The following is a 25038-nucleotide window of genomic DNA, read 5'->3' as shown; positions in this document are numbered from 1 at the left end:
CATGCTCTCTTTTCACTGCTGCCATCAGGGAGAAGGTACAGGACCCTCAGGATATGCACCACCAGGTTCAGGAACAGCTATTACCTCTCAACCATCAGGCTCTTGAACCAAAGGGGAGAGCCTCAATCAACATCATTAGCCCCATCATTAAAATGTTCCCACAACCTATGGACTTATTTTCAAGGACTCTTCATCTCATATTCTCAATATTTATTGTTTCTTTATTTATTATTACTATTTCTTTCTTGTACTTGCACAATTTATGCCTTTTGCACACTGGTTGAACACCCAAGTTGGTGAGGTCTTTCATTAATTCTATTATAGCTATTACCCTATTATGGATTAACTGTATGCCTGAGAGAAAATAAAATTAATCTCGGGGTGGTGGTGGTGGTGGTGTGTGTGTACATGCGTGCGTGTATGTATATATGTATAGGCCTTGTTTAGGTCTATGCATTTTTAAAAGATAATAATGAATATATGCCTCATTCCAATTCATGTTAGACTTTCAAAAATTCAGCAACTGAAACTAATAAGATGTCTTAGATCAGAACTTGAACTTGATGATACAAATAAAAAAATAGTGACAGGGACATAGATATAATAAAAAGTTAGTGCTCAAGAAAATTTATGGAATGGATTAATTAGCTGAATGATTTGATCTATAGCTTTTACATAATATTGCGTGCTGACTGGAATTCTTCAAACACTAAATAAAAATTGCCGAAGTGATAAGCATTGAATAAATACGAAATTAAATAATTTCAGAGATTAACTATTAAATATGCACATGATCTTAAAAACTCTACAGAAATACACTCTTGTATCAAAAGATTTTGAAAATCAGTACCTCTGCTTTGTTTCAGGGGAATGCAAAAAACAACCTGTTTGTTAACGCATTGTAGCAGATCTGAAGGACTTTGATTATGTGTGACTTGTTTATTATCTGAAATGGAAATTTTCACAATTTAGTATTGCATCTAAAGAATAAATCTATAACTCTTGTATTCTTTCATCATGTCAAATCAAAGTGATTGCTAAATTAGCATATGGAGGAATAAATATTTTATGAAAGAAGTAGTAAGTTCCACTTTATTTGGTGTTGAAACAAGATAGGAAATAACGTATATAAACAAATTAACTTTGAATGTATTCGTTCAGTTCTGTGATCCAAAGGAGAAACAAAGTGCTGTTTATACCTTAAGTATAAAAAAACAGAAATATAATAATAATAATAATAATAATAATAATAATAATAATAATAATAATAATAATAATAATAATAATAATAATAATAAAACTTAATACCTTAAATATATAATAAGGGATAAGGTCCTGAAGAGTATATACAGGGAGCTATTTTGGAAGCTGACAAGCAGGAACTCAAGGGTGGATTTCTGCCTGTGCCACACCCCAGTGAGGGCAAGAATAGGATGGTATGGCAGATGAATGGATGGCTGAAGAATTGCTGCAAGGTTTCAAATTTCTGGATTATTGGGATCTCTTCTGGGGAAGGTATGACTATAAAAAAGGGATAGGTTACATTTGAACTTGAGTGGGACTGATATCCTGGGAAGCAGGTTTGCTAGAGCTGATAGAGAGGGCTTAAATTAGTTTGACAGGGGGATGGGATCCAGAGTGATACATCAGAGGATGGGGCAGTTGCTGTAAAGGTCAATGCAGCTTGTAGAGAGACTGTAAGGAAGGATAGGCACTGAAAAGGGCATAATTAAAGTCAGTTGGATGGGTTGAAATGCGTCTATTTTAATGTAAGAAGTATGAGGAACAAAGTGATACAGTAAGAGCATAGAGCTAAGATGTAGCCATTCCAGCAACTTGGCTGTCACAAGAGCAGAAATGGTTGCTGGAAGTTCTGGGATGTAGATGTTCCACATGGAACAGGGAGGGAGGTAAAATAAGGTGGGGAAGAGATATTGCTAATCATGGATAGTATCATATCTGCAGAAAGGGAGCATGTTGTGGAGGGATCATTTACTGAGTCAGTATAATTGGAAGTCAGAAACAGGAAAGGAGCGATCACTCTATTGGGAGTATTCTATACGTTCCCCAACATCTACAGAGATACTGAGGTGCAGATCAGAATTTGGAAAGATGCAAAAATAAGAGTTGTTGTCATGGATGACTTCAACTTCCTTAATATTGATTGGTATCTCCTTAATGCAAAAGGCTTAGTCGAGGTAGAATTTGTTAGGCATGTCCAGGAAGGATTCCTGACATAATATTTAGTCAGGCAGACTACAGGATCTGGTACTAGGCAATGAATTTGGTCAGATGACTCATTTCTTGGTGGCTGAGCATTTTGGAGACAGTGACCAAAACTCCCTGACCTTTACCATAGCTTTGGACAGGGATAGGAGCAGACAGTATGGGAAGGTATTTAATTGGGAGAGGGTGAATTATGATGGTATTAGGCAAAAACTTCGGACCGTAAATTGGGGATGGATGTACTCAGGGAAATGCACAACAAAAATGTTGAGGTTATTTAGGGAGCACTTGCACTGGGATTTAGAGAGGTTTGACCCACTGAAGCAGGGAAAGGATGGTAGGGTGAAGGAACTATTGTTGATAAGAGATATGGAACATCTAGTTTAGAGGAAGAAAGAATCTTAGCTTAAGTTCAAGAAGTAAGGATTAGATAGGGCTCTAGAGAGAAAGAAGCTTCAGAATGAACTTAGGAGAGATAAAAGGGGACATGAGAAGACCTTGGCAAGCAAGATTAAAGAAAACACCAAGGTTTCCTTCACATCCGTGAAAAACAGGAGGATTACTCAAGTGAGGATAGGATTTATCAGGGCTAAAAGAGGAAACCCTTGTCTAGAGGGAGAGGAGGTATAGGAAATCCTTAATGATATACTTCAGTATTCACATAAGAGGAATAAATCCCGGAGCCCAACAGGATATACCCCAGGTTACTATGGGAATCAAAGGAAAAGAAGAGTAGTGCCAGATGATTGGAGGGTGGAAAATGTTATTCTTTTATTCAAGAATATTAACAGGATTAACCCTGTGAATTATTGATTAGAGAGTCTTACATCGGGGGGGGGGGTGGCAGATTATTAGAGGGGATTCAAATTGAGGGATAGTCAAACTGATTTTGCGAGGGGCAGGCTGTGAGACTGAATTCTTTGAGGAACTGACAAGGCAAATTAATGAAGGCAAACAGTAGATGTGATGTGTATGGATTTTAGTAAGGCATTTGAAAAGGTAGAAAATCAGCAGGCGTAGGATCCAGCAAAACTTTGCTGCAAGGATTCAGTATTGGCTTGTCCACATAAGGCAGAGGGTGGTAGTAGATGGAAGGTACTCTGCCTGGATGTTGGTGAGCAATGTCATTCTGCATGAAATCTGCTCTGGGATCCTTGATCTTTGCGTTTTTTTTAAATGACTTGGATGAAGAATTGGAAGGGTGGGTTAGTTAATTTGCAGCTAACTTGAAAGTTGGTGGTGTTGTGGACAGTGCAGATGGCTGTCATAAGTTATTAATGGATATTGATAGGATGCAGAGCTGAATAGAAGTGGCATATGGAGTTCAATCTGGAAAAAATGTGAAGAGATTCATTTTGGAAGGTCGAACTTGAAGTGAATATACAAGATTAATGGCTAGATTCTTAACAGTGTGGAGGAACAAAGGGATGTCAGGGGCCATGTCCATAGATCCATCAAAGTTGCAGCAAAAATAAGAAGGCATATGATGTGTTGGCCTTCATTAATCAGGGCACTGAGTTCAAGAGCCATGAGGAAATGTTGCAGCTCTATAAAACTCTGGTTAGATCATACTTGTATCATGTAAACACAAGAGATTTTGCAGATGCTGGAAATCCAGAGTAACATACATAAATTGCTGGAGAAACTTAGCAGGTCAGGGAGCATCTATAAAAAGGAATAAAGAGTTGAAATTTCTGATCAAGGATCTTGTCCTGAAATATCAACTCCTTATTCCACTCCATTGATGCTGTCTGACTGCTGAGTTACTTGAAGTGTTGTGCTGAATTCTGGTTGCCACATTATAGGAAGGATGTGGATGCTTTACAGAGAATGCAGAGAAGATTTGCCACAATGCTGCCTAGATATGACAGCCCATCTTATGAGGATAGGTTGGGCAAACTAGGGTTTTGTGCTTTGGAGCAAAGGAGAATAGAAGTTGACTTGATAGAAATATGCAAAATGATGAAAGGCATTGATAGAGTGAATAGCCAAAGACATTTTTCCAGGGTGGAAATGGCTAGTACAAGGGGGTATAACTTTCAGGTATTTGCAGGAAAGCCTGGGGGGGGATGTAAGAGAGAGGTTTTTTTTCACAGAGAATGGTAGGTGTGTGGAACGGGCTGCCAGGGATGGTGGTAGAGACAAATACATAGGGACATTTAAGAGACACTTGGGCACTTGGGTACATAAATGAAAGAAAAAATAGAGAGGTATGTGAGAGAGAAGGGTCAAATTGATCTTTAGAGTGGATTAAAGGCTCGGCACAACATTGTGAGCTGAAGGGCCTAGACTGTGCTGTAGCATCCCATGTTCTATGTACTGTGTTCTATCTGGCATTGTTATTGAACAAAACAGATAATTTCTAATCCACCAGTTGCCTTAATATCTCCAATGCTACTAACAGCTCCTAAGCATATTCACTGTAGGAAATACTAACGATAAAACAAATATTTTATTTTATTTTTGCAGAAATGGATAAAATAGTGTAAAATTGTTCACTGTAAGAACATAGTTCAATACTTTACATGGCTAAGAGTACCGTAGTTTTAAGTGTTTTCCATCAATTCTAACTCAGGGATTTACATATTGAAATAATCTTATCATACTGTATGTTTGTTGGAAGTTTTCCTTGTCTTTGAAGTCACTGACTATTGATTACAGATATATTCCATGGACACAACAACCTACTAAAGAAGATCACTAATCTATTAGAACAAACCAATAAAAGCATTTATGTAAGCTATAATTAACACCAGTATATATTATTAACTGGGAAGTTCATTAAAACAAATGTGCTTCACAACTGAGTTTTAAACTATAAATATTATAAAGACTTCATCATTAATGAATATTCAGGAAGATATATCTAAATTGATCAAATTTAATGGGCTTTTGTTCATCACCTGTTAGCACCACATCTATCAGAAGAAGATCATCTGTTGGGTTCTTGAAAGGCACAATAAGTGATGCATGAGAGTTAACACAAGCGCTGATACTAATGGGGTCCATCTTAGAGGGAAGCAAGCCTATTCCTGACAGATGAAAGGTCCAGTTTTGTAGCTATTAAGAAAAATAGGCAGTAGTTAGCAAAATTAGAAAGCCACAGATATTTCTGTAAGCATTAATAGTATGTTTACAAAAAATGTGAGTAACAATGGCGTTCAACAGTCGATGAATGAAGAAGCATATTGAAATATAGAATATTTACTTTCCCTTCTTAAAATAAAAAAAAGTAGGTGCTAGCTAATTGGAGTAATCAGTTAATTTATGCAAATAATTTGGGAATCAAGTTTGAAAATGGTGGGTGCTCAGAATGCATTGTTGGGGTGGCGGGGGATGAGAGTAGTAAGAGAAAATATGACAGAAATCTTCAAGAAGTTCTTAGATAGGTGGATTAATGTGCAGGAAGTGGAAGGATGTGAAGATTATGTGGACAGAAGGGGTTAGTCTCACATTAATTTAATTAGTTTAATATTGGGCTGAAGACCCTGTTGCTGTGATGTACTGTTCTGTATTCTAACCTCATCTGTCCAGTTACGGAAGGTAGAATCAGCCACAAATACCATCCGAAAACACATATTTCATTTACTGACTAACATGCTTTCTAACACTTGTACATTCTCACACATATCTACAAGTATTCAACCATAGCAGAAATATCATTAGCACACATAGAAATAATGAAACACTTGGTAAATAAGACCCTTTCTTCTCTTTTATGGGAGAAGGTTGTTCACAACTAATACCCACAGCAGAAATCTGGAGGAAAAACTATTCCAATCTCAACACCTCACCATATTGGAAGGGAGTATATAGGCATCCGTTAGTCTCGTGAGACCATGGATTTGAGCCTTGGAAGGTTTCCAGGGCACAGGCCTGGGCAGGTTTGTATGGGAGACCGGCAGTTGCCCAAGCTGCAAGCCTTCCCCTCTCCACACCACCGATGTAGTCCAAGGGAAGGGCACTAGGACCCAAGCAGCTTGGCACCGGTGTTGTCGCAGAGCAATGTGTTGTTAAGTGCCTTGCTCAAGGACACAAACACGCTGCCTCAGCTGAGAGGAAGGGAGTGTCCTTACTATAATGAACTGTCTTACCACACAGTTAGTCAGTAGTGAGGATCAGAACTACTGTAGTGTGGTGCTAAGTATACATCCAATCAGCTAACTCATAGCCTATCAACCCCCATTGCACAATATCTTCTTGTGAAATTCCATATTTCACAGATATCTCTCTCATCTGACCTCTCATTATGAATGTCCTCGCGATTTGTCATGGAAATTATCCCAGCCCTTTCCTCAATTCTTCTCCATGCCACCCACTCACAACCTACTGATTGTTCTGCCTCTAAATGTGCTGTTCATTTTTTATACCGTTCATTTTGTACAAACATTACTGGAACAAAGAATTGTTTGTAAGGTTTATTTTAAAACATCATTTCCTCTACAGGTTAAGTTGGATTTGGACTTGGAGCAAACATGGTAGAAAGTCATCCATCTCCATCCATTTTTTTATTTGCCCTTGAAACAGCAGTATCTGTGAATCCTAAGCTTTCTTTATATTGGTAGACATTTAGCAGATGTATTTTGAAGGAAGTATTATGTTTATCGTTCATTGCTATTAAATTATTGTTGCACCACAAGTTTGCATGGAATGCTGCATGTGTATATTACCTTATTTAACACTGATTGTGAAAATAATCAATTATTTTAGTATATTCAGATGCATGACAATTCTGCATTGAATCTAATATGTGTTTTTCTTAACTTTCTGCAGTTTCACTAAGATTTCTTATTAAAAACCCTGAAGAAAGCTTCCAGCTCATGTTATTTTTGAAAAGGTGTATAACTCCTTGCCTAGTTTTGTTCACAATGCACTCCAGGGGTACTACAGTGGAAAGATAAATTGTTTTCAAGGGCATTGCCTGTGGACTGGAGATGCGTCTGAATGCCATACACTACAATGGTTGCTCAACAGAGGATAAAATCAAAGCAGCAGACAAAAATAGGAACCAGCTTCCTGTCAAATTTCCAAACAAATGTTTCCCCAGTCCTCCTACTGAACTTTCATCCTCTACTTCAGATTCAAACCCAAAGAAAGATGAACCCTCATTTAAGTACAAATTGAGAAGTGTCCAATGTCACCCAACTTGGAAACTTTTCTCAGGTGGTTTTGCCACTTAATAAGTGCAGACAAGGGGTCAGCAGTGCACCAACTGCATCAGTGACTCACCTTTTAACAGAAGCTACTGCAGAACTAATTGCACAGCCCTCAATCTCTGCACCAGGCTGTGGTGATAAATCACCATTGGACAATAATTTCAGTGAGATGCTGAGATTGGCCAGAGAAGCCCTGAAGCACAGTAAGTTTGAATGTAGATAAGATGGTCATCTGGAGCCTTTTGGAGAATCGGGGAGGGCAGCGAGGAGAACTGGAGAAGCAGTAACAATATATTGCAGAACACGAGCAGACACATGGTGCAGGATGCATCAGGGTAGTTTCCAGGAAAATAATCCAAGAATCTATCAACACTGACCCAGGTACAGCTTTAAATTCAGGGCCAACACCTTAGCCTACTGGTTCCAGCACACCTGCAGCAGAGAATGGTGGGGAGCCAGCTGAGCCTCCATCAGATGAAGCTATTTTACCAGACACTCCAAAGACATACTCTGGAACATCAGAAGTTACCAGAAGCAGAGCTGGTGTATTTGTCATGGAGTCAATAGGAGGGGAGGTCTGCTTATCCATGCCAACTCTCATTGACTGCAACCATATTCCCATCATCAGGGATTAAATCCCAACTTCTGAAGTGGCACATAGTTGTTCACATCTTAAGGACATAGCTGACAAGATCCCCCCACTTGAATCTTCTGCTGAGATTCTCCTGTTGCTTGGCAGAGACACCATCTGTGTACATGAGGTACATGAACAGTGCAATGGTTGGCATGATGGACCTTATGCCCAATGACTAGACCTAGATTGGGTCTGTGTGGGTGAAGTATGCCTTGAAGGTGCTCATAAGCCCACTGTCTGTGCATTTAAGATTAATGTCCTGGAGAATGGGCGTCAAGGTCTTTTCAGACCCATGTGAGTAGTATCCATGTGAAAGAGAAGAGAGTAGGAGTAGCCAAAGATAGCTGTTGCAGTAGTTTGTACATTTGTAAGCTACCTCTCAATGAGGAGCAACTGAATGGGGCAAAATTTAGAATCATTCTTGAATACAGAGGATGTTTAGTGCATCACAAGGCAGGAACCTCTCCCAATCCAAAGTTACATTAATCAACTGTCCCTTTCTTGATTGTGAAGGGCTATGGTGATTTGGAAGATGTATTGAGGGAGCTCAGCTCACTTTAGAGGTATCTCACACAATTGTCATTCTGGGTGAGCACCACGTCACCGGTCTGCTCATCAGACAGTACCACAAGCAAGTATGTCATCACGGACAACATTTTCAACTGCAATGAGACTGCTTCAGGATCAGTCTCTGAAACTGCCCTTCTTTTGCCAAAGACTTAATAAAGCGATCATTTGACTTTTAGTTTCAGAAGCTAAGTTTGACATCATGCATGTCAGGCAGGGAATGTTCTGCTTCTCGAGAAACTGTTCATTTTGTATGCAGTTGGTTTTGTATAAGCATCACTTCCTGTAGGTAAACTGTTCTTTAAATCATTTCCTGGGTGGTGTAATTTGGATTTCAACTTGAAATAAACACTGTAGGAAGGCATCCATTTCCATCCACTCTTTATTTGCCCTTGATACAGCAATATCTGTGAGCCTTAAACTTTCTTAACATTGTAAGCATTTGGTAGATATACTTTGAAGTATTATGTTTATTGTTTATCACTATTAAGCTATTATCTTACCACAAGTTCACTCTAGTCCACAACATAGCTTTAGAATGTTGTATGTGTGTATTACCTTGTTTAACACAGATCATGAGAATAATCAATTATATTAGAATATCCAGGCACACAATGATTCTGTATTGAATCTAATATGTGTTTTACTTAACTTCCTGCAGTTTCACAAGGTCTTCTCATTAAAAGCCTTGAAGAAAGCTTCTGACTTGGGTGATTTTTAACGAGGTGCTTAGCTCCTTGCCTAGCTTTGTATGCAATACGCTGTGAGTGGAGTAGACTGATTCTGATTCTGAGCTTGCTACCAGCAAGAATAGGAAGTCAAAACCATTAAAAGTAAAAACTGTTGACTTTGTCTGAAAGACAAGCTTTGCAGAAAGTAAATAGATGGATTACGGTGCTATGAAGGTAGTAAAGAATAGTAATGAGCAGTAAGAAGGCCAAGAATGATGAGCATGTTGAGATTGCTATATAGTTTCAAAACTATTATAGTCCTTTCTTAATCACCCAGTCATTACTGGGACAGAGTTTCACTTACAGTATTCTTTGAGCATATAACTAGATAATTTGTAATTAATTACCATTATTGAAGTTAACTGATTTTAATTTCTATACAGGTTCAGGCATAATGCCCACACTGGGTTAGGGAACTCAATCAAGAGAATAATTACAATGGTGTAGTGCTCTCTGTGCTGATGGCAGAAATGATCACCATGGTTAAGACAATGAGGAAGTTGAAACCTTCTTGGCAGATCAGTGATACATTGCAGGAAATTCTTCCCAACAGTTCAGGAGGAGTTACTGCAGTCAGAAGGATTCACATTCAACTGCCTGTTTGTAGACTTGGGCCCAGAATCTTGACTGACACTCCAGAGCAGTTTCACCCCATCTAATGTGCTTACTGTAAAACTTGGTTGCCATCTAATATACTCTGTAATTCATAATATCCCTCCAATGGGAAACCGTAAGATAATTTTCACATTCTGACGCCAATGTTGCTGCAATTGGTATGTGGTTTTAACAACAGTATGTAGCCAGGTGAAACAGATAATTGTGCCTGTTGTTTCCAGCAGGAGGGAAAATAGGATAGGACCTTTCTCCCCAGATGGCCTAAAAGCTTGCTGTTCACATGTGCTTGGACCAGTGTCTGGTCCATATTGGAAGGTGACTGACAGCATTGCTGATCCTTTTGGTTGATTTATTTTGGTGATCATGTGAGGAGTGTTACTTATGCAGCTCCTTTTGTACATTGCAGAATGGTGTAGGTCTTTGTGTGAGTCATTACTTTAGCCTTTTATTTAACTAATTTTGCTTAAACTTGAACGTGGTATTTGTATGGCTAGTATTCAAACACATGTGAGCCTGAGGGGTCATTGGTGTACTTTGTTATACTGGTGCAGTAACTTTACCTAACTCAATTTTGCATTTATGCATTTTATTTCACTGTGACACAGTTGAGATTTTAGCCTTTTATGAGCCATAAGCTAAAGATAGTACTATTGCACTTTACTCAGTCTATGGTAACTCAGGGGCTGTATTTTACTTCAAATTGGACAATCTACAATGTTTCTAACAAACTTCTGTCTGTTAATAAAATCTGTTACAATTCTAAACGTCTTTGACAGACTGCCTGCCTTGGAGGTCCAGAATTTGCTGTGCTACTGGTTCAGAAGATACAAGTACTTTCAAATAGATACTCAAATATCAATTAAGATATTTTAGAAAGATTATTCATTGGACCTCTGAAAACTCTTTAGCTGATGTTGGTAGTTCTCCGAAGTTTAATTTCTATATAGAAATCAAAGATGATACTGGCTGCTTGCCAAGATCCTGGTGTTATAATGAACACAACAATAGGTAAAGAAGCACCAAAGAAGTTTCTTAAGAGAGGCATGATCATGAACTTTATTATGGACATTAATAATTTATGAATTAATTCATATGAATCTGAAACAACCTTGGAAAAATGCAAACAATTTTCTGACACCCAATAATAAAGTGCAATAAAATTAACTACAGTATTTTTGATGTTGTCTAAATAAGGTTTTGTGAGATACTACAATAATTCCTTGTGTTATTTAATGTATCTTATTGATAAGGCAGCCTCATGTTGCATTAAAGGAGTATTTGCTTAACTGAGGAGATTCTGTGGTTGAGGAAGGTTGGGTTAATGTTGTGGGGTGGTTAATTTTTGCTTTTGTTTTTTCTTCTGGTTTTTATTCTGATTTGTATGTGTATTTTCACTAGGTTTGCTTTTCATTCTGCATCCACTCATGGCTTTTCACCAAATGATTCTGGTTCTGTAACTTCAGAGTTTCATGCCTTCTATCATATAGGTATTTTTCTATTCAATAGCTTTTTATTCAGAAAAATATGCAGTATGAACAGACTAGTTCTACATATGTGCACAATCTATATTAGATGCACCTTCTTTTTGCAAATGGATTCAAATAAGGTATTACAAAAACAGAAATAATTGTGTTATCTCTTTACCAAAAGGCAGTTCCCCTAATTCATACATCCAGATCAATTATATAGAAAATGAAGAGAAATGAAAAAAAAACACACCTGAGGACACTTGAAGGTAATCTTTGCACAATGATTGCCTTTTCCTAATGTTGAAGGAAAGAATTGAACAGGTACTTCAGTTGTAGATTGAGGATTCACAATTATCTGTGAACAGGAAAAATAAAATCATAAAATTGATGCTAATCTTTCAAGCTTTTAATGTATTATAATGACAATACAATATTTTATGCAGTTACTGCATCTTTCTACAAGCAGCAGTAGATTGCTAGGATCAAGAGGTCCTCTGCTTTTGTACAGAATTTCAGAATCTGATGACCATCTTTGGAAACCATAGATCACAATTACTGTCTGTAAAAGTTATATGTTTGGGCTCTAGAACTGCTAGGCCTTAGCAGCATCAGCTAGGATATCTACATTGTGATTCTCAGAGCTAGTTTAAATTTCCTCCAGAATTTGTGCTAAAAATTCTTTAAGCCCATTTATTATATATACAGAAAGTGACAAACAATTTTGAATCTTGATAAATTTGACCAAATGATCAATTTAACCACTTTGGACTTTTACATCAACCCCAGAGAGCAGATGGGTCCCTTATGATAAGCTGAAAGTTATATTTGCACCTCTTTTTCATTTTACTCACATAGATTCTGTATGATAATTAACAGTGTATAAAAACAGAACTCGCTCTCCCCTCATTTTTGTTACTTACAAGATGGTTTTTGTCCCTCTCTTTTATTTCATGTATAGAAATTGTCAGGACCTTTTGTGATACATGATGAAATAAGAAAAGCAATAAAACATTGCACACAAATATACATATGCTAAGTGAATAGGGAGTAATGGTGCAGGATACAAACAGAAAATGTTGGAAATACTCAGCAGGGAGATAGTATGCTTACACCAGCATCACCCACATCAATTTATTAGTTAGTAACATACAGAATATTCGCCAGTGTGTCCCAGCCAGAAAAGAGTTATTGCTATTTGAAGCTTTATTCAGGATTTCAAAATCTGAACTGCTCAAGTTTTACTTTATTGATTCCCTGCAGCCGTGGCCACTTAACTACACTTTGTATTAGCACCCGGATTAAGTAATGAGAACACAGGACAGGATCTCAAAGGATAACTTATAGGGTGTACCATTTTATTATTATGAAGAACAATAATCAGCTTTTGAGGTTAGTTATGTCTTATGGGTTACATTTGGGCAATTACAGGTAATTTAGATTTCTTGAATGAATTTAATTGGAAATAATAAAAAACACCAATTTTTTTACCCAATGATTTTCTTCCTCATTTTTTAAAAAAGTTCTTTTAAGTGTTTTATAATGTGTGTGAATGTTAGGGACACTTAACAGGATACAAAATCCATGACAAATATCACAGGTGGCTAACTCAGGTATGCCTTTGACATCTGTCAAATATGTTAGCTGATTTTTCATGGGCAGAGCTTACTTTGGCTTGTCCATGTTACGAAGGACCTTATTGCTGCACATAGCCTTGCAATTTCGGATCAGACAGCACAAAGTAGTACTGAAACAGCTCGTAAAATGCTGCACCCATACCACTCTAATCATGCAAATGTGAGGAGAAGGAGAATATGTTACAGGGAATGTTACTGAAGAAATGGGATTAGTTTGTGAGGCATGGTAGGCTATATGCAACTATTATCTTGCTCTACTTTATCGAGAAATACAGAATATAGAGTCGCAGGAAGCATAGTCTCTTTCCCTCTAAGAGCAAATTCTGCCTCAATATTTGTACTTGTAGCCATGATACTGAATTTCAGGAGGGTAATCTGATAATGGTTATGACAAATTTTATTGGGAAGGAGAGCGATAGACCGGGTACAAGTTTGTCTTTGACAACCAGGAGTATTGTAAGTAATGGTTCTCTTGCTCTTTCTGCCGCTTTTCTTAATCTTTCTTCTAGTAGAGGTGTTCATCATTTTTGACTGAAAACTCCATAACAGGTCTGAAGATGGTGTTAATATACTGAGTTATTCAGGATCTTTTGGAGGAAAGGAAATAAATGTTTGCTTGGAGACATTGTTACTTCCCTGATGCACCAACAGCAAGCTGCTAACGTACCTATTGCAGCATGGTATATCACTCGGACAAATGTTGACATGCAGACAGCTCACACACTACTAAATGGTAACTCTGAGATAACAAATGTATTTCCTGATGGCTTGTGGTAAATTGAGTCATATATACAGTTCTTTTTCTTTCCCCTTCCCCTAGTAGCCTTTACACATTGCTGTTTGTTTTTGTTGTCACAATAGTAGATGTGATTGACAATTATGAGTGAGAAGACATCCTGCACCAGCAAAAAGTTGTTCCCAACATACAACAGTAAAGGTCTGGTCTTCTTGCTTAACTGGAGAAAACCTGTGCTAGTCTAAAAGGAATCGGATAAATAGTTTGAAAACAGACGAAATCTTGAACTGTGAATTACAAGACCCAAAACAGAAAAAAAACCCTTTGATTTTATACAGATACTTACGGGCTTTCTAGGATCAATATCTACTGAAAAATTTGCTGGGTTGCTATTGTCAACTTCCAATTTCAGAGTTTCAATGGTAGAGTTAGTGAGAGGGATGATCTGACGAACCCATCTGCAAAAAGTACAATCACATGTCTATAATGTTTGCACAAAACTACTTCATTATACATAAAAAATCTAACAAATCACCAATTTTCATTTTTCAGCATGACTTATGTCATGTACACTAAAAGTATGAATATAAAACATTGAAATAATGTTCAAAAAGTCAGTAATGTATTGTACTACAGTACAACAATGCCAGTTAACATATCTATAACTGAGTTTCAGAATAATGCTGGTGGGATTTATCATTACTAAATATTTTGACATGTTACAGATGCAAAACAGTTGTTTGAAATTACATAGGAATAGGTTGAAATTCCTTCTCATACTCTTTAAATGTAAATACAAAGTTATCTACAGAAAAAGTACTGTACATTCCCTTCTGTGAAATGATGACGGAAGGCAGGATGTTGTAAACATCTGTTCTTACAAAGCATCATTGATCTGAAATATTTAATGTTTCACTCTTCACAACTGCTATCTGACCTGCTGAGGTTTAACTCATAACCTACTGCCTTATTACATCACAGAAGTAGACATTTTTGCCCTTTGGGTTCCATCAGAACCCAGCAGAACAAATTTATCAATCCATTTTCCCTTATTTCCCTAAAACACTACAGTATACTCTCTCATTAACTCCTCAGTTTTGTTAGCCACTCATGTACAAGAGAGGGCAAATTTCAGCATCTAATGTTTTCTTTTATTTTTATTCTGTTCTTTTTCTATATAGAAATTAGAATAGTACAGTACAATACTGTCCCTTCAGAGCATAATCTTGTACCAAACTTTTAACCTACTCTAAGATCAACCTAATCTTTGCCTCCTACTTAGCCATCAATTTTTCTTTCATCTGTGAAGAGTCTCTTAAATGTCCCTAATGTATCTGCCTCTACCAGCCCCCCAGCAGTGAGTTCCACTCTCTGTATAAGAAAACCTACCTTTGTGATCCTCTCAATACATCCTCCAATCAATTAATCCTTACAATTAATTCCCATCATATTAGCCATATTATATTTCAAACCTTGTCAGTCCTTTTTTATTTTCAAAAGCAGCTGTTTAATTAACTATAATTTAAGACATTGTAGTCCATTTTATTTTTTTTCTCCTCTAAAATATGCTATGTTCCAAGTCCATGGAAGCTAATTTTTCTCTGCTGTCACACCAAAAAAAGGCCATTAATCATGTGTAATTCTTTACAGATAGAATCATTTATTTATAGAACATCTAGATTGTGATGCTAGTCTTTAAAGCTCAGTTCATTTTTTCATCTCTAATCATACTTATGAAGAGCTGACAAATCAACAAAATAGGATTGAAATTCATCCTCTGTGGACTACATTTGTCAGTAAATTCATCAGGAGAATATTCCAGTGAGGTTATTTATCCAGTTAAATAACAAGTTAAATTTTATTTGCAACTGCATATTTCCATGCTCAGTTTCAAAAAAGTTACAAAGCAGATTTGGAGATTATAAATTCAGAAAAACTCAGTTGGTCAGAAGAGACAAAAAAGATCTATGATAGGATAGAGAGTTAGTCATAAATGTCATATAATGGAAACAAGCCAGTCAGCCCAACTGGTCCATGCAAATCTAGATTCCCCATCCAAGCTAGACCCATTTGCAGCATTTGGCCCATAACTTTCCAAACCTTTCCAATCCCTGTAACTGTCTTTTAAATGTTGTTATGGTACGTGCCTCAACAACTACCTCTGACAGCTGATCCTACATAAATATACCCTTTCTGTAAAAAGTGTCCTTTAAGTTCCTCTTAAATCTTTTCCCCTCACCTTAAACCTTTAGTCTTTGATACTCTGACTCTGAGGAAAAAGACAGTACATTCACTCTATCTATGGCCTTCATTAATTTATACACTTCTATAAGATCATTCTCAGTCTCCTATGCTCTAAAGAATAAAGGCCTAACCAGTCCAACCTCTTATGATAACCCCGTCCATCAAATTTTGGCAGCATACTTGTAAATCTTTTCTGCACTCTTTCCAGCTTAATATATTTCCTATAGCTGGAGGACAAAACTGAATGCAATTTTCCAAGTGTGGTCTCACCAGTGTTCTGTACAACTACATCATGGCCTCCCAACTTTTATACTTAATGGCCTGACTTCAAAGGCCTTTTTCACCACACTGTCTACTTGTGACTCCACTTACACATAACTATGTACTTGTACTCCAAAATCCCTCTGTTCTACAACACTCCCCAGGGCTCTGCTGTTCACTGTGAAGGTCCAATCTGGAGCTGACTTCCCAAAATACCATATCTGCAAGACAAAGGTCCGGTACTGGTGACTAGCCTCAAATGATAAATCCCATCCCTGTCCCCTTATAGATTTCATCAGAGACAAGCTGATTTGCAAGGAAAACATTGGTAGTTCTCAACATATTTGTTGCCAAAAGTAAGTACATTATGGTCCATTTGTACTTTGAATTCCCATCAAGTTAGTTCAGATGTAGCTGTCAGGTATATTCAGGGGTTATCCTAATTTACCGGGGTTAATAAAGTATAGTTCCCATTTAGGGTGTTTATCCAAAGCCTCTCAATGAATAACCAAATTAATTGAGGTTACAACAAATAAACCCTCAAGAAACTTTCCAAATCCTGGATAGATCGTCACAACTACTAATTCTACAAAGTTGCCTTGTTTTGGTTAGAAATAGAAAATCAGATGTTGTAGCCCCTGTTTCTAATATAAAATAGCTCTCTCCAAGTTCCACTTACTAAATAAAAAAGCAGAATTTTACTTTTACCTTTCACTCAAATCCCTTCTGATTGAATTAGCTTTATCTGAATGCCTTTGAAACAAATGCATCATGGTTATGGGTACAAGATATTCCAAGTCAGTGGACATTCAGTCTGATCTCCTTTTGACTTCTTTCATTTCATTTAAAAAGTCTCCATAAATGTGTGTGCCACATTAGCATAGCAGTTAGCATGATGCAATTACACCTTGGAGCATCAAAGTTTGGAGTTCAATTCTAGCGTCCTCTGTAAGAAAGTTTGCACTTTCTTCCTGTTTGTGCATGGGTTTCTTCCTGGTGCTCCAGTTTTCTCCCATAGTCTAAAAACATACTGATTAGTAGGTTAAGTGGACTTTGTACTGTGATTAGGCTAGGGTTAAATCAGAGGGTTGCTGAGTGGTGCAGCTCATTGGGCCTCTTCCATACTGTATCTCTAAGTAAAATAAATAATCCTTTTTTTCCATCACAGTGAATATCTTAGGTCCTTCTTTTGTGATTTACAATGAGAAAAATCATAAATATCAAACCTGGAATTCAAGATGTATAATTTCCTTCTTAAACATAAAATAGTTTCCAACAATAATTTGCGTGAATACATAAACATTACAACACAGAAACAGGGAATCCTTGAAAGCAGTAGTCCTAAATACACTTACCTTCCCTGATCTCAATATCCCTTTATCACCTTTTCTTTCATTCAACCTTCCAATCTGATTTTGAATATCCAGATAAATTCCCTTAACCAATAATGTTAATAATCAACATAGGTTCACATTTCTTTGAATATGTTTTCCCTAATATCATTTCACATAAATCATGAATGGCTGTGATGCTTCACTCCCAGATCAACAAAAAGCCTTGCATACGCCTTTGAATTAATGCAGCATCTGGTGACTCTGTGATCTGTCTTGGACAGCAACATCAGAACATCTTTCAAGAGGGTGAACTGTTGCAAGGATCAGGTCCTGAGGGTGTACCTGGGTGGGCACTAAAAACCTGTGCCAACCAAATAGCAGGAGTGTATATTGACACTTTCAATTTCTCACTGCTACAGCTGGAGGTTCTCACCTACTTCAAAAGGGTGATAATCATACCTGTGCCCAAGAAAAGCAGAGACAGTTGCCTTAATGAATATTGTCCAGTTGCACTTGCATCTACTGTGACGAATTACTTTAAGAGGTTGGTCATAGCCAGAATCAACTTTTACCTAAGCAAGGAACTAGACTTGCTGCAATTTGTATTTTGCTATAATAGGTCTACAGTAAATGCAATCTCATTGGCTCTCCACTTGGCCTTGGATCACATGGACAGTAGCAATACCTATGTCAGACTGCTGTAGGGTCAGTCTACAAAACAATCATCCCCTCAGCTCCAATCAATAAGCTGCAAAACCTGGGAATGGATCCTTGACTTTCTCACCAGAGGATCACAGTCAGTGTGGATCAGCGATAACACCTCCTCGCTGTCAATCAACACTGGCACACCTCAAAGATGCATGCTTAGCCCACTGCTGTACTCTTTCCACACCCACAAATGTGTGGGTAGGCACAGCTAAAATGCCATCCATAAATTTGCCTATGACACAATGATTGTTGGCAAAATTCCAGGTGATCCATAAAGGAGTGAGATAGATCAGTTAGAGTGGTGTAACAACAAGAACCTTGCAATCAATGTAAATAAGACCAAGGAACTGATTGTGAACTTTGGAAGAGAGAAGTTGAAGGAACATACACCAGTCTTCATCGAGGTATCAGTAGTGAAAAGGATGAGCAGTTTCAAATTCCTGGGTGTCAACATCTCTGAAGATCTATCCTGGGCCCAACATATTGATACAATTACAAAGAAGGCACAACAGCAGCTATGTTTCATTAGTAGTTTTAGGAGACTTGGTATGTTGTCAAAGACTCTCACAAAATTCTACAGATGTACATTGGTGAGCAGTAAAAGTGGTTGCATCACCATCTAGCATGGAGGAACCACTGCACAGGATCTGAAAAAGATGCAGAAAGTTGTAAACTCCACCTGCTCCATCATGGGTACTAGCCTCCCCAACATTGAGGACACATTCAAATAGCAATGCCTCAAAAAAGCAGCATTCATTATTAAAGATACCCGTCACCCAAGACATGCCCTCTTCTCATTGCTATCATCAAAGAGGAGGTGCAGGAGCTTGAAGACATTGCCATTCAGAGTTCTGAGTGGGCAATGAACCCATAAACACTACCTCACTCTATTTTCTCTCTATTTCTCTATTGTAATATATAATTGTTTGTATATTTATGTATTGCAATATACTGGTGCTGCAAAATAACAAATTTCATTATATATGCCAATGATATTAAACCTGATTTTGATTCATTTCATCATGCATGTCTGATTTTAGACATTTCAGCCTTGAGAAACTCTTTCTATTGAGTCTACCTCTGTCAAAGACATTTGTATCACACAGCTCTAATAACCCTAAGGAAAATGCACTAAACTTTCTCATTCTATTTGTTACTATATTTCTTAAAATTGGCAGCATCTTACTGGACACAATGATCATGAAACTTTTATAAGATACGACATTGACGTCATTATTCTCAGTTTTTATATTCTACAACTTATTGATGAAATATAGAACTCTATTTACTATTTTAATGATATTTTGGGATGATGTGCTGCTTTAAACATCTAAATCAGCATCTCCAGATTTTCACATTCGGTCTACCATATTTTAATATCGATTTCCTCAAAATACTGTAGTACTTCACATTCACTATAACTGAATTCTATCTTCCAATATTTAGCCCATTCTTTCTCTTATAAGTATATAACTACAGCATCCTTTGATTTTCTCAATTATTTGTTATTCCCACTATCTTGGTATCATTCACAAATATCCTCATTATTCCTTATCGACCTTTAAACAAATCAAAGCTGATGGACCCCATTGTGGTTCCTGGCTACCATATCTGCAGCAAATATTGGTTTCTTGAGTAACTTGAACTCAAAGCTGATAATCTGAAATCTGAGCTCCAAACACTGTAATGCATCAGGAAGGGAGAGCTTTACCTGGTTACTGTGTTTTGGGAGGCAATCACATCCATTAGATTAACTGCTGATCTAGAAAGGTAATATTCTCTGGATTGCTAGCTAAACGATGTGTAAAATGGCACAGGGTCAATAAGAATTAGAGTAAATGCATTATAGGAGAAGTGGGTTTGAATTTGTAGGACAAGGTATCAGTAGGGGAAGAAGGGAACTGTTCTAATGGGATGGATTTGACCTGAACCATGCCGGGACCAGGATCTTGGTAAATTGCATTAATGGGACGATGGATAGGATTTTAAATATTGGGTGGGAGGGCGTTCTACAGATTGGAAAACTATGGATGAAATAAAAGGGAAAAAGAGGTTACAAATGTCTCCAGAAAAATCAGAAGATGAGACAAAGTTTAGAAAAGAATAAGAATTGTACTTAAGGCAACATGGAGATAATCCTGTATACAGGACTGAAGGTGTTGTTATATTTGAATGCACACAATATACAAAACAAGGCAGATGAGCTTATAATGAAATTAGAAATTAGTTGGTATAGGTATCTATAGTCATGGCTGACAGATCACAACTGGGACCTAAACATCCAAAGACACACGTCCTTTGAAAAGACAGGCTGGTGGACAGTGGAGTGGGGGATGGCTCTGATGGTAAAAGTAGTTGAGTGGGGAACTGAGATTGTTTCAGAGATTTCACTGAGAAGTGATGGAAGCCAAGGTGAGTTTCTAAAATGTTTCTCTTTCTTTCTTTATCATTGCATAGAGAACGCAGAAAAAAATGAAACCTAGGGCAGTGGTGTGCCCCTCTTGCATGATATAGGAAGTCTTTGATGATCCTGATGACTATACCTACATGAAGTGCTTTCAAATGGTGCTTATTACAAACCATTAGGGAACTGTAGCCAGAAATGGATGACCTACAGATCATTCAGGAAAATAAAGGGTTAATTGAAAGGTGTTACAGGGAGACAGATACTGTCAAGAGAGGAAAAGGGAATAGGCAGACAGTGCAGAGTGCTCCTGTGGCCATTTCCTTAATAACAAGCATACCACATTGGATACTGCTTGTGTGAGCGACAGGTATCTGGCACTGAGTCTGGCTCAGTGGTGGTGATAGGGGATTCAAGAGTTAGAGGAGTAAACAGTAGATTCAAAAGTAACCCATGATAGCTGTTATTTTACACCTTTCCAAAATCTGCTTGCTTATCTGTTTCTTGGAGTCCTGGTAGTTTGTTTTTGGGGGGGAGAGAGCCGATAGAATACTGCCAATAGAATGATTGCTCCCTTCCTGTTTCTGATTTCCAACAACACTGACTCAGTAAAAGATCCCTCCATGATGTCCTCTTTCTCTGCAGCTTAACAATGCCACTCCCACTCACCTCTTTTACCTCAATCCTTATTCCTTATGAAACATCTAAACCCTGAAACATCCAGCAGCCAATCCTGCCTTTGTGTCAGCCGAGTCCCTGTATTGCCCATAATGTCATAGTTCCATGTGCTGATCCATATAAGTTTATCACCCTTATTCTTAATACTTTTCACATTGAAATAGACACTTCTCAATGATCCACTGACTGCATTTATGCTTTATCCACTGTTTATCCTTCCTCACAGTCTGCACAATGCATCTATTTTCCATCATCTGACCTAACACTCTGGTTCTCATCCCTCTCCCCACCTTGTTCAAATGCTCACAAACAGTTCCAGCAAATCTGCATGCAAGGATATTGATCACCTCTTGAGTTCAGGTGTAACCCTTTCCTTTTGTGCAGGACATACCTTCCCCAGAAGAGATCCCAATGATCCACAAACCTGAAACCTATGCTGCATCAACTCTTCAGCCATTCATTTGATTGCCACATCATTCTATTCTTACTCTCAATAACATGTGGTGTGGGCAACAATTCAGAGATAGCTAATCTTGAGGACCTGCTTTATAGCTTCTTTTCTAGAAACATAGAAAACCTACAGCACAATACAGGTCCTTCAGCTCACAATTCTGTGCCGAACATGTACTTACTTTGTAAATTACCTAGGCTTACCTATAGCCCTCTATTTCTCTAAGCTCCATGTACCGATCTAAGAGTCTCTTAAAAGACCCTATTGTATCCACCTCCACCATTGCTGGCACTCACCACCCTCTCTCTTAAAAAAAAACTTACCCCTGACATCTCCTCTGTACATACTTCCTTGCACCTCCAAACTGTGCCCTCTCATGTTAGCCACTTCAGCCCTGGGAAAAAGCCTCTGACTATCCACATGATCAATGCCTCTAATCCCTCTGTTTGCTCACCTCCTTCTCAAGAATGCTGAAGACTTGATCTGAGATGCCTCTGACCCTAGGACTTGGGAGGCAACATACCATCTTGGATTCTCATTCTTGTCCACAGAATCTACTGTCTGTTGTCCTAACCAATGTATTACTTTCCTCCCCCACGTCCTTTTCGTGTGTGCTCACTGCAAGAAATCTGGCCTCTGTGACTTACCCCGGGTAGGTCGTCCCCTTCCAATAGCATCCAAAGTGTGTACTTGTTATTGAGGGACTGGCCACAGGGATAAGCTGCAATGGCTGCCTAATCCCTTTCCCTCCCCTGACAATCATCCAGGTACCTGCATCCTGCAATCTCAGTGTGACTGCCTCCTCTAACTCCTATCTACAAACCCTCTGAGCCTTTCATATTTGTGCTCAGTTGTGGAATATATATCAAATCTGTTAAACAAAAGTAGCATGAAAAAGCCAAAGAGATTTTAACGCAGGATAATTACCTGTCTCTACTCAGAAAAAAATGTGTTATGGAATGGAGTACTTACTTCCCCAGCTCACTTTGGAGCTCTGGTAGTATTAGTGGTGTTGGCTGCACTGCAATAAGGTCCAGTTCATACCAAAATTCTCCTATGAGGGCCGAGTACAAAGTAACACTGCAGATAAGAGAGGGTTAGAAATGTAAATTTTCTGCTCCTCTAACAACAAATAGCAATAATTTTTATGGGCATTGTATTGTTATATTTTTGGTGACAGTGTCTGAAATCATCATGATAGTTATCTCACATACAGTAAATTGCCTGGTTATTTCAATAAATTTTATATGCAAAGATTCTCTGTATGAATTTCATTACATGCCATTATAGTCTTGTCAATAAAACTATTAAGATGATTATTATACTGATCAAACTGTTTTGCAACTAACTTAGCAATAACAAACTGGAAGGTTTGAAGGATAAAGGCAGGCTAGCAGTTGTAACATAAATTAAACAAAATTTTGCAAACTTCACTCATGTACTATAGTGTCATAGGTGGGGTAACAAAAAATAAGCAGTATATATCCAGATTAGGAAACAGAATCTCATGAATACAAGCAGTTCTAGGGAAATGGACATGAACAACCCATTGAAGCAGGAAGAGAAATGGATAATCATTGGTTAACATAGATCATTGGCAAATTTGAAGTCCACAATAATATCTCTGAATTTCAAAATATATGAATTAATCAAAAAGAGAAAATCGGAATGTGTGAAAGACAGAATGCACTAAAAACTTACCAAGTATATACAGTGCCTATAAAAAGTATTCACTCCCCCCAGAAATTTTCATGTTTTATTTGTTTACAACATTGAATCACAGTAGATATAATTTGGCTTTTTTGACACTAGAAAAAGACTTTTATGTCAAAGTGCAGACAGATCTCTGCAAAGTGATCTAAAATAATTACAAATATTAAACTCAAAATAAACGATTGCATAAGTATTCAGCCCCCCCCCCCCCTTTAACATGGCACACCGAATTATCACTTGTGCAGCCAATTGGTTTTGGAAGTCACATAATGGAGATCTGTTTTTGGAGACCTGTGTGCAGCCAAGGTGTCTCAATTGATTGTAGTAAAAGTACACCTGTACCTCGAAGATCCAACTGCTGGTGATTCAGTATCCCGGCAAAAACTACACTATGAAGACAAAAGAACACTCAAAGCTACACTGCAAAGAGGTTATTGAAAAGCACAAGTCAGGAGATGGATTCAAAAGAATTTCTATGTCACTGAATATACCTTGGAGTGCAGTTAGTCAATCATCAATAAATGGAAAGAAAATGGTATAGCTGTAAATCTGCCTAGAGCAGGCCATCCTCAAAAACTAAGTGAGCACACAAGAAGGGAACTAGTGAAGGAGGCCACCAAGAGAGCTATGACAACTTTAGAGGAGTTACAAGCTTCAGTGGCTGAGATGGGAGAGAATATGTGTATAACTGTTGCCCAAGTGCTTCACCAATCACAGCTTTATGGGGGAGTAGCAAAGAGAAAGCCACTGCTGGGGGAAAAAATCTCACATAAAATTTCAGCTAGAATTTATCAGAAGGCATTTGGGAGACTCTGAAGTCAGCTGGAAGAAGGTTCTATGGTCTGATGAAACCACAATTGAGCTTTTTGGCCATCAGACTAAACGCTATGTTTGGCATAAGCCAAACATTGCGCATCATTAAAATGCACCATCCCTACCGTGAAGCACAGTGGTGTCTACATCATGCTGTGGGGATGCTTCATTGCTGCGGGCTCTGAAAAGCTTGTGAATGTAGAGGATAAAGTGAATGAAGCAAAATACAAGGAAATCCTGGAGGAAAACCTAATGCAGCATACAAGAAAATTGTGACTAGAGAGAGGATATCTTTTCCAGCAAGACAATGGCCTTAAGTATAAAACCAAAGCTACCCAGAAATGGCTTAAAAACGACAAAGTAAATGTCCTGTCATGGCCAAGTCAGAACCCAGACCTCAATCCAATTGAAAATTTGTGGCTTGACTTGAAACAGGATGTTCACTCATGAACGCCATGCAATCTGACAGAGCTTGAGCAGTTTTGTAAAGAAGAATGCAGAAAAATTGCAGTGTCCGGATGTGCTAAGCTGATAGAGACCTAACCACACTGACAAAAGGCTGTAATTGCTGCCAATCTACTAAATAGTGTCTTGAAAGGGATGAATACTTAAGCAATCAATTATTTTGTGTTTTATATTTGTAACTAATTTAGATCATTTTGTA

General features: G+C 37.9%; 1 protein-coding gene across 1 annotated transcript in view; it reads right to left on the bottom strand.

Moving 5' to 3' along the window:
- Positions 1-25038, bottom strand: part of LOC132393191 (cilia- and flagella-associated protein 47-like) — a 595459-nt gene that overhangs the window by 126939 nt on the left and 443482 nt on the right. The window contains exons 53-57 of the mRNA XM_059968130.1: positions 22821-22928; positions 14115-14226; positions 11649-11753; positions 5130-5286; positions 851-946 (exon numbers count right to left, since the gene is read on the bottom strand). Coding sequence (XP_059824113.1) covers positions 851-946; positions 5130-5286; positions 11649-11753; positions 14115-14226; positions 22821-22928 — 578 coding nt within the window. The remainder of the gene's footprint in view (positions 1-850; positions 947-5129; positions 5287-11648; positions 11754-14114; positions 14227-22820; positions 22929-25038) is intronic.

This window comes from Hypanus sabinus, chromosome 4 (assembly GCF_030144855.1).
Source record: "Hypanus sabinus isolate sHypSab1 chromosome 4, sHypSab1.hap1, whole genome shotgun sequence".
Lineage (NCBI taxonomy): Eukaryota > Metazoa > Chordata > Chondrichthyes > Myliobatiformes > Dasyatidae > Hypanus > Hypanus sabinus.
Note: the sequence above shows the minus strand (reverse complement) of the source record. Positions and strands in the feature narration are given on the sequence as shown.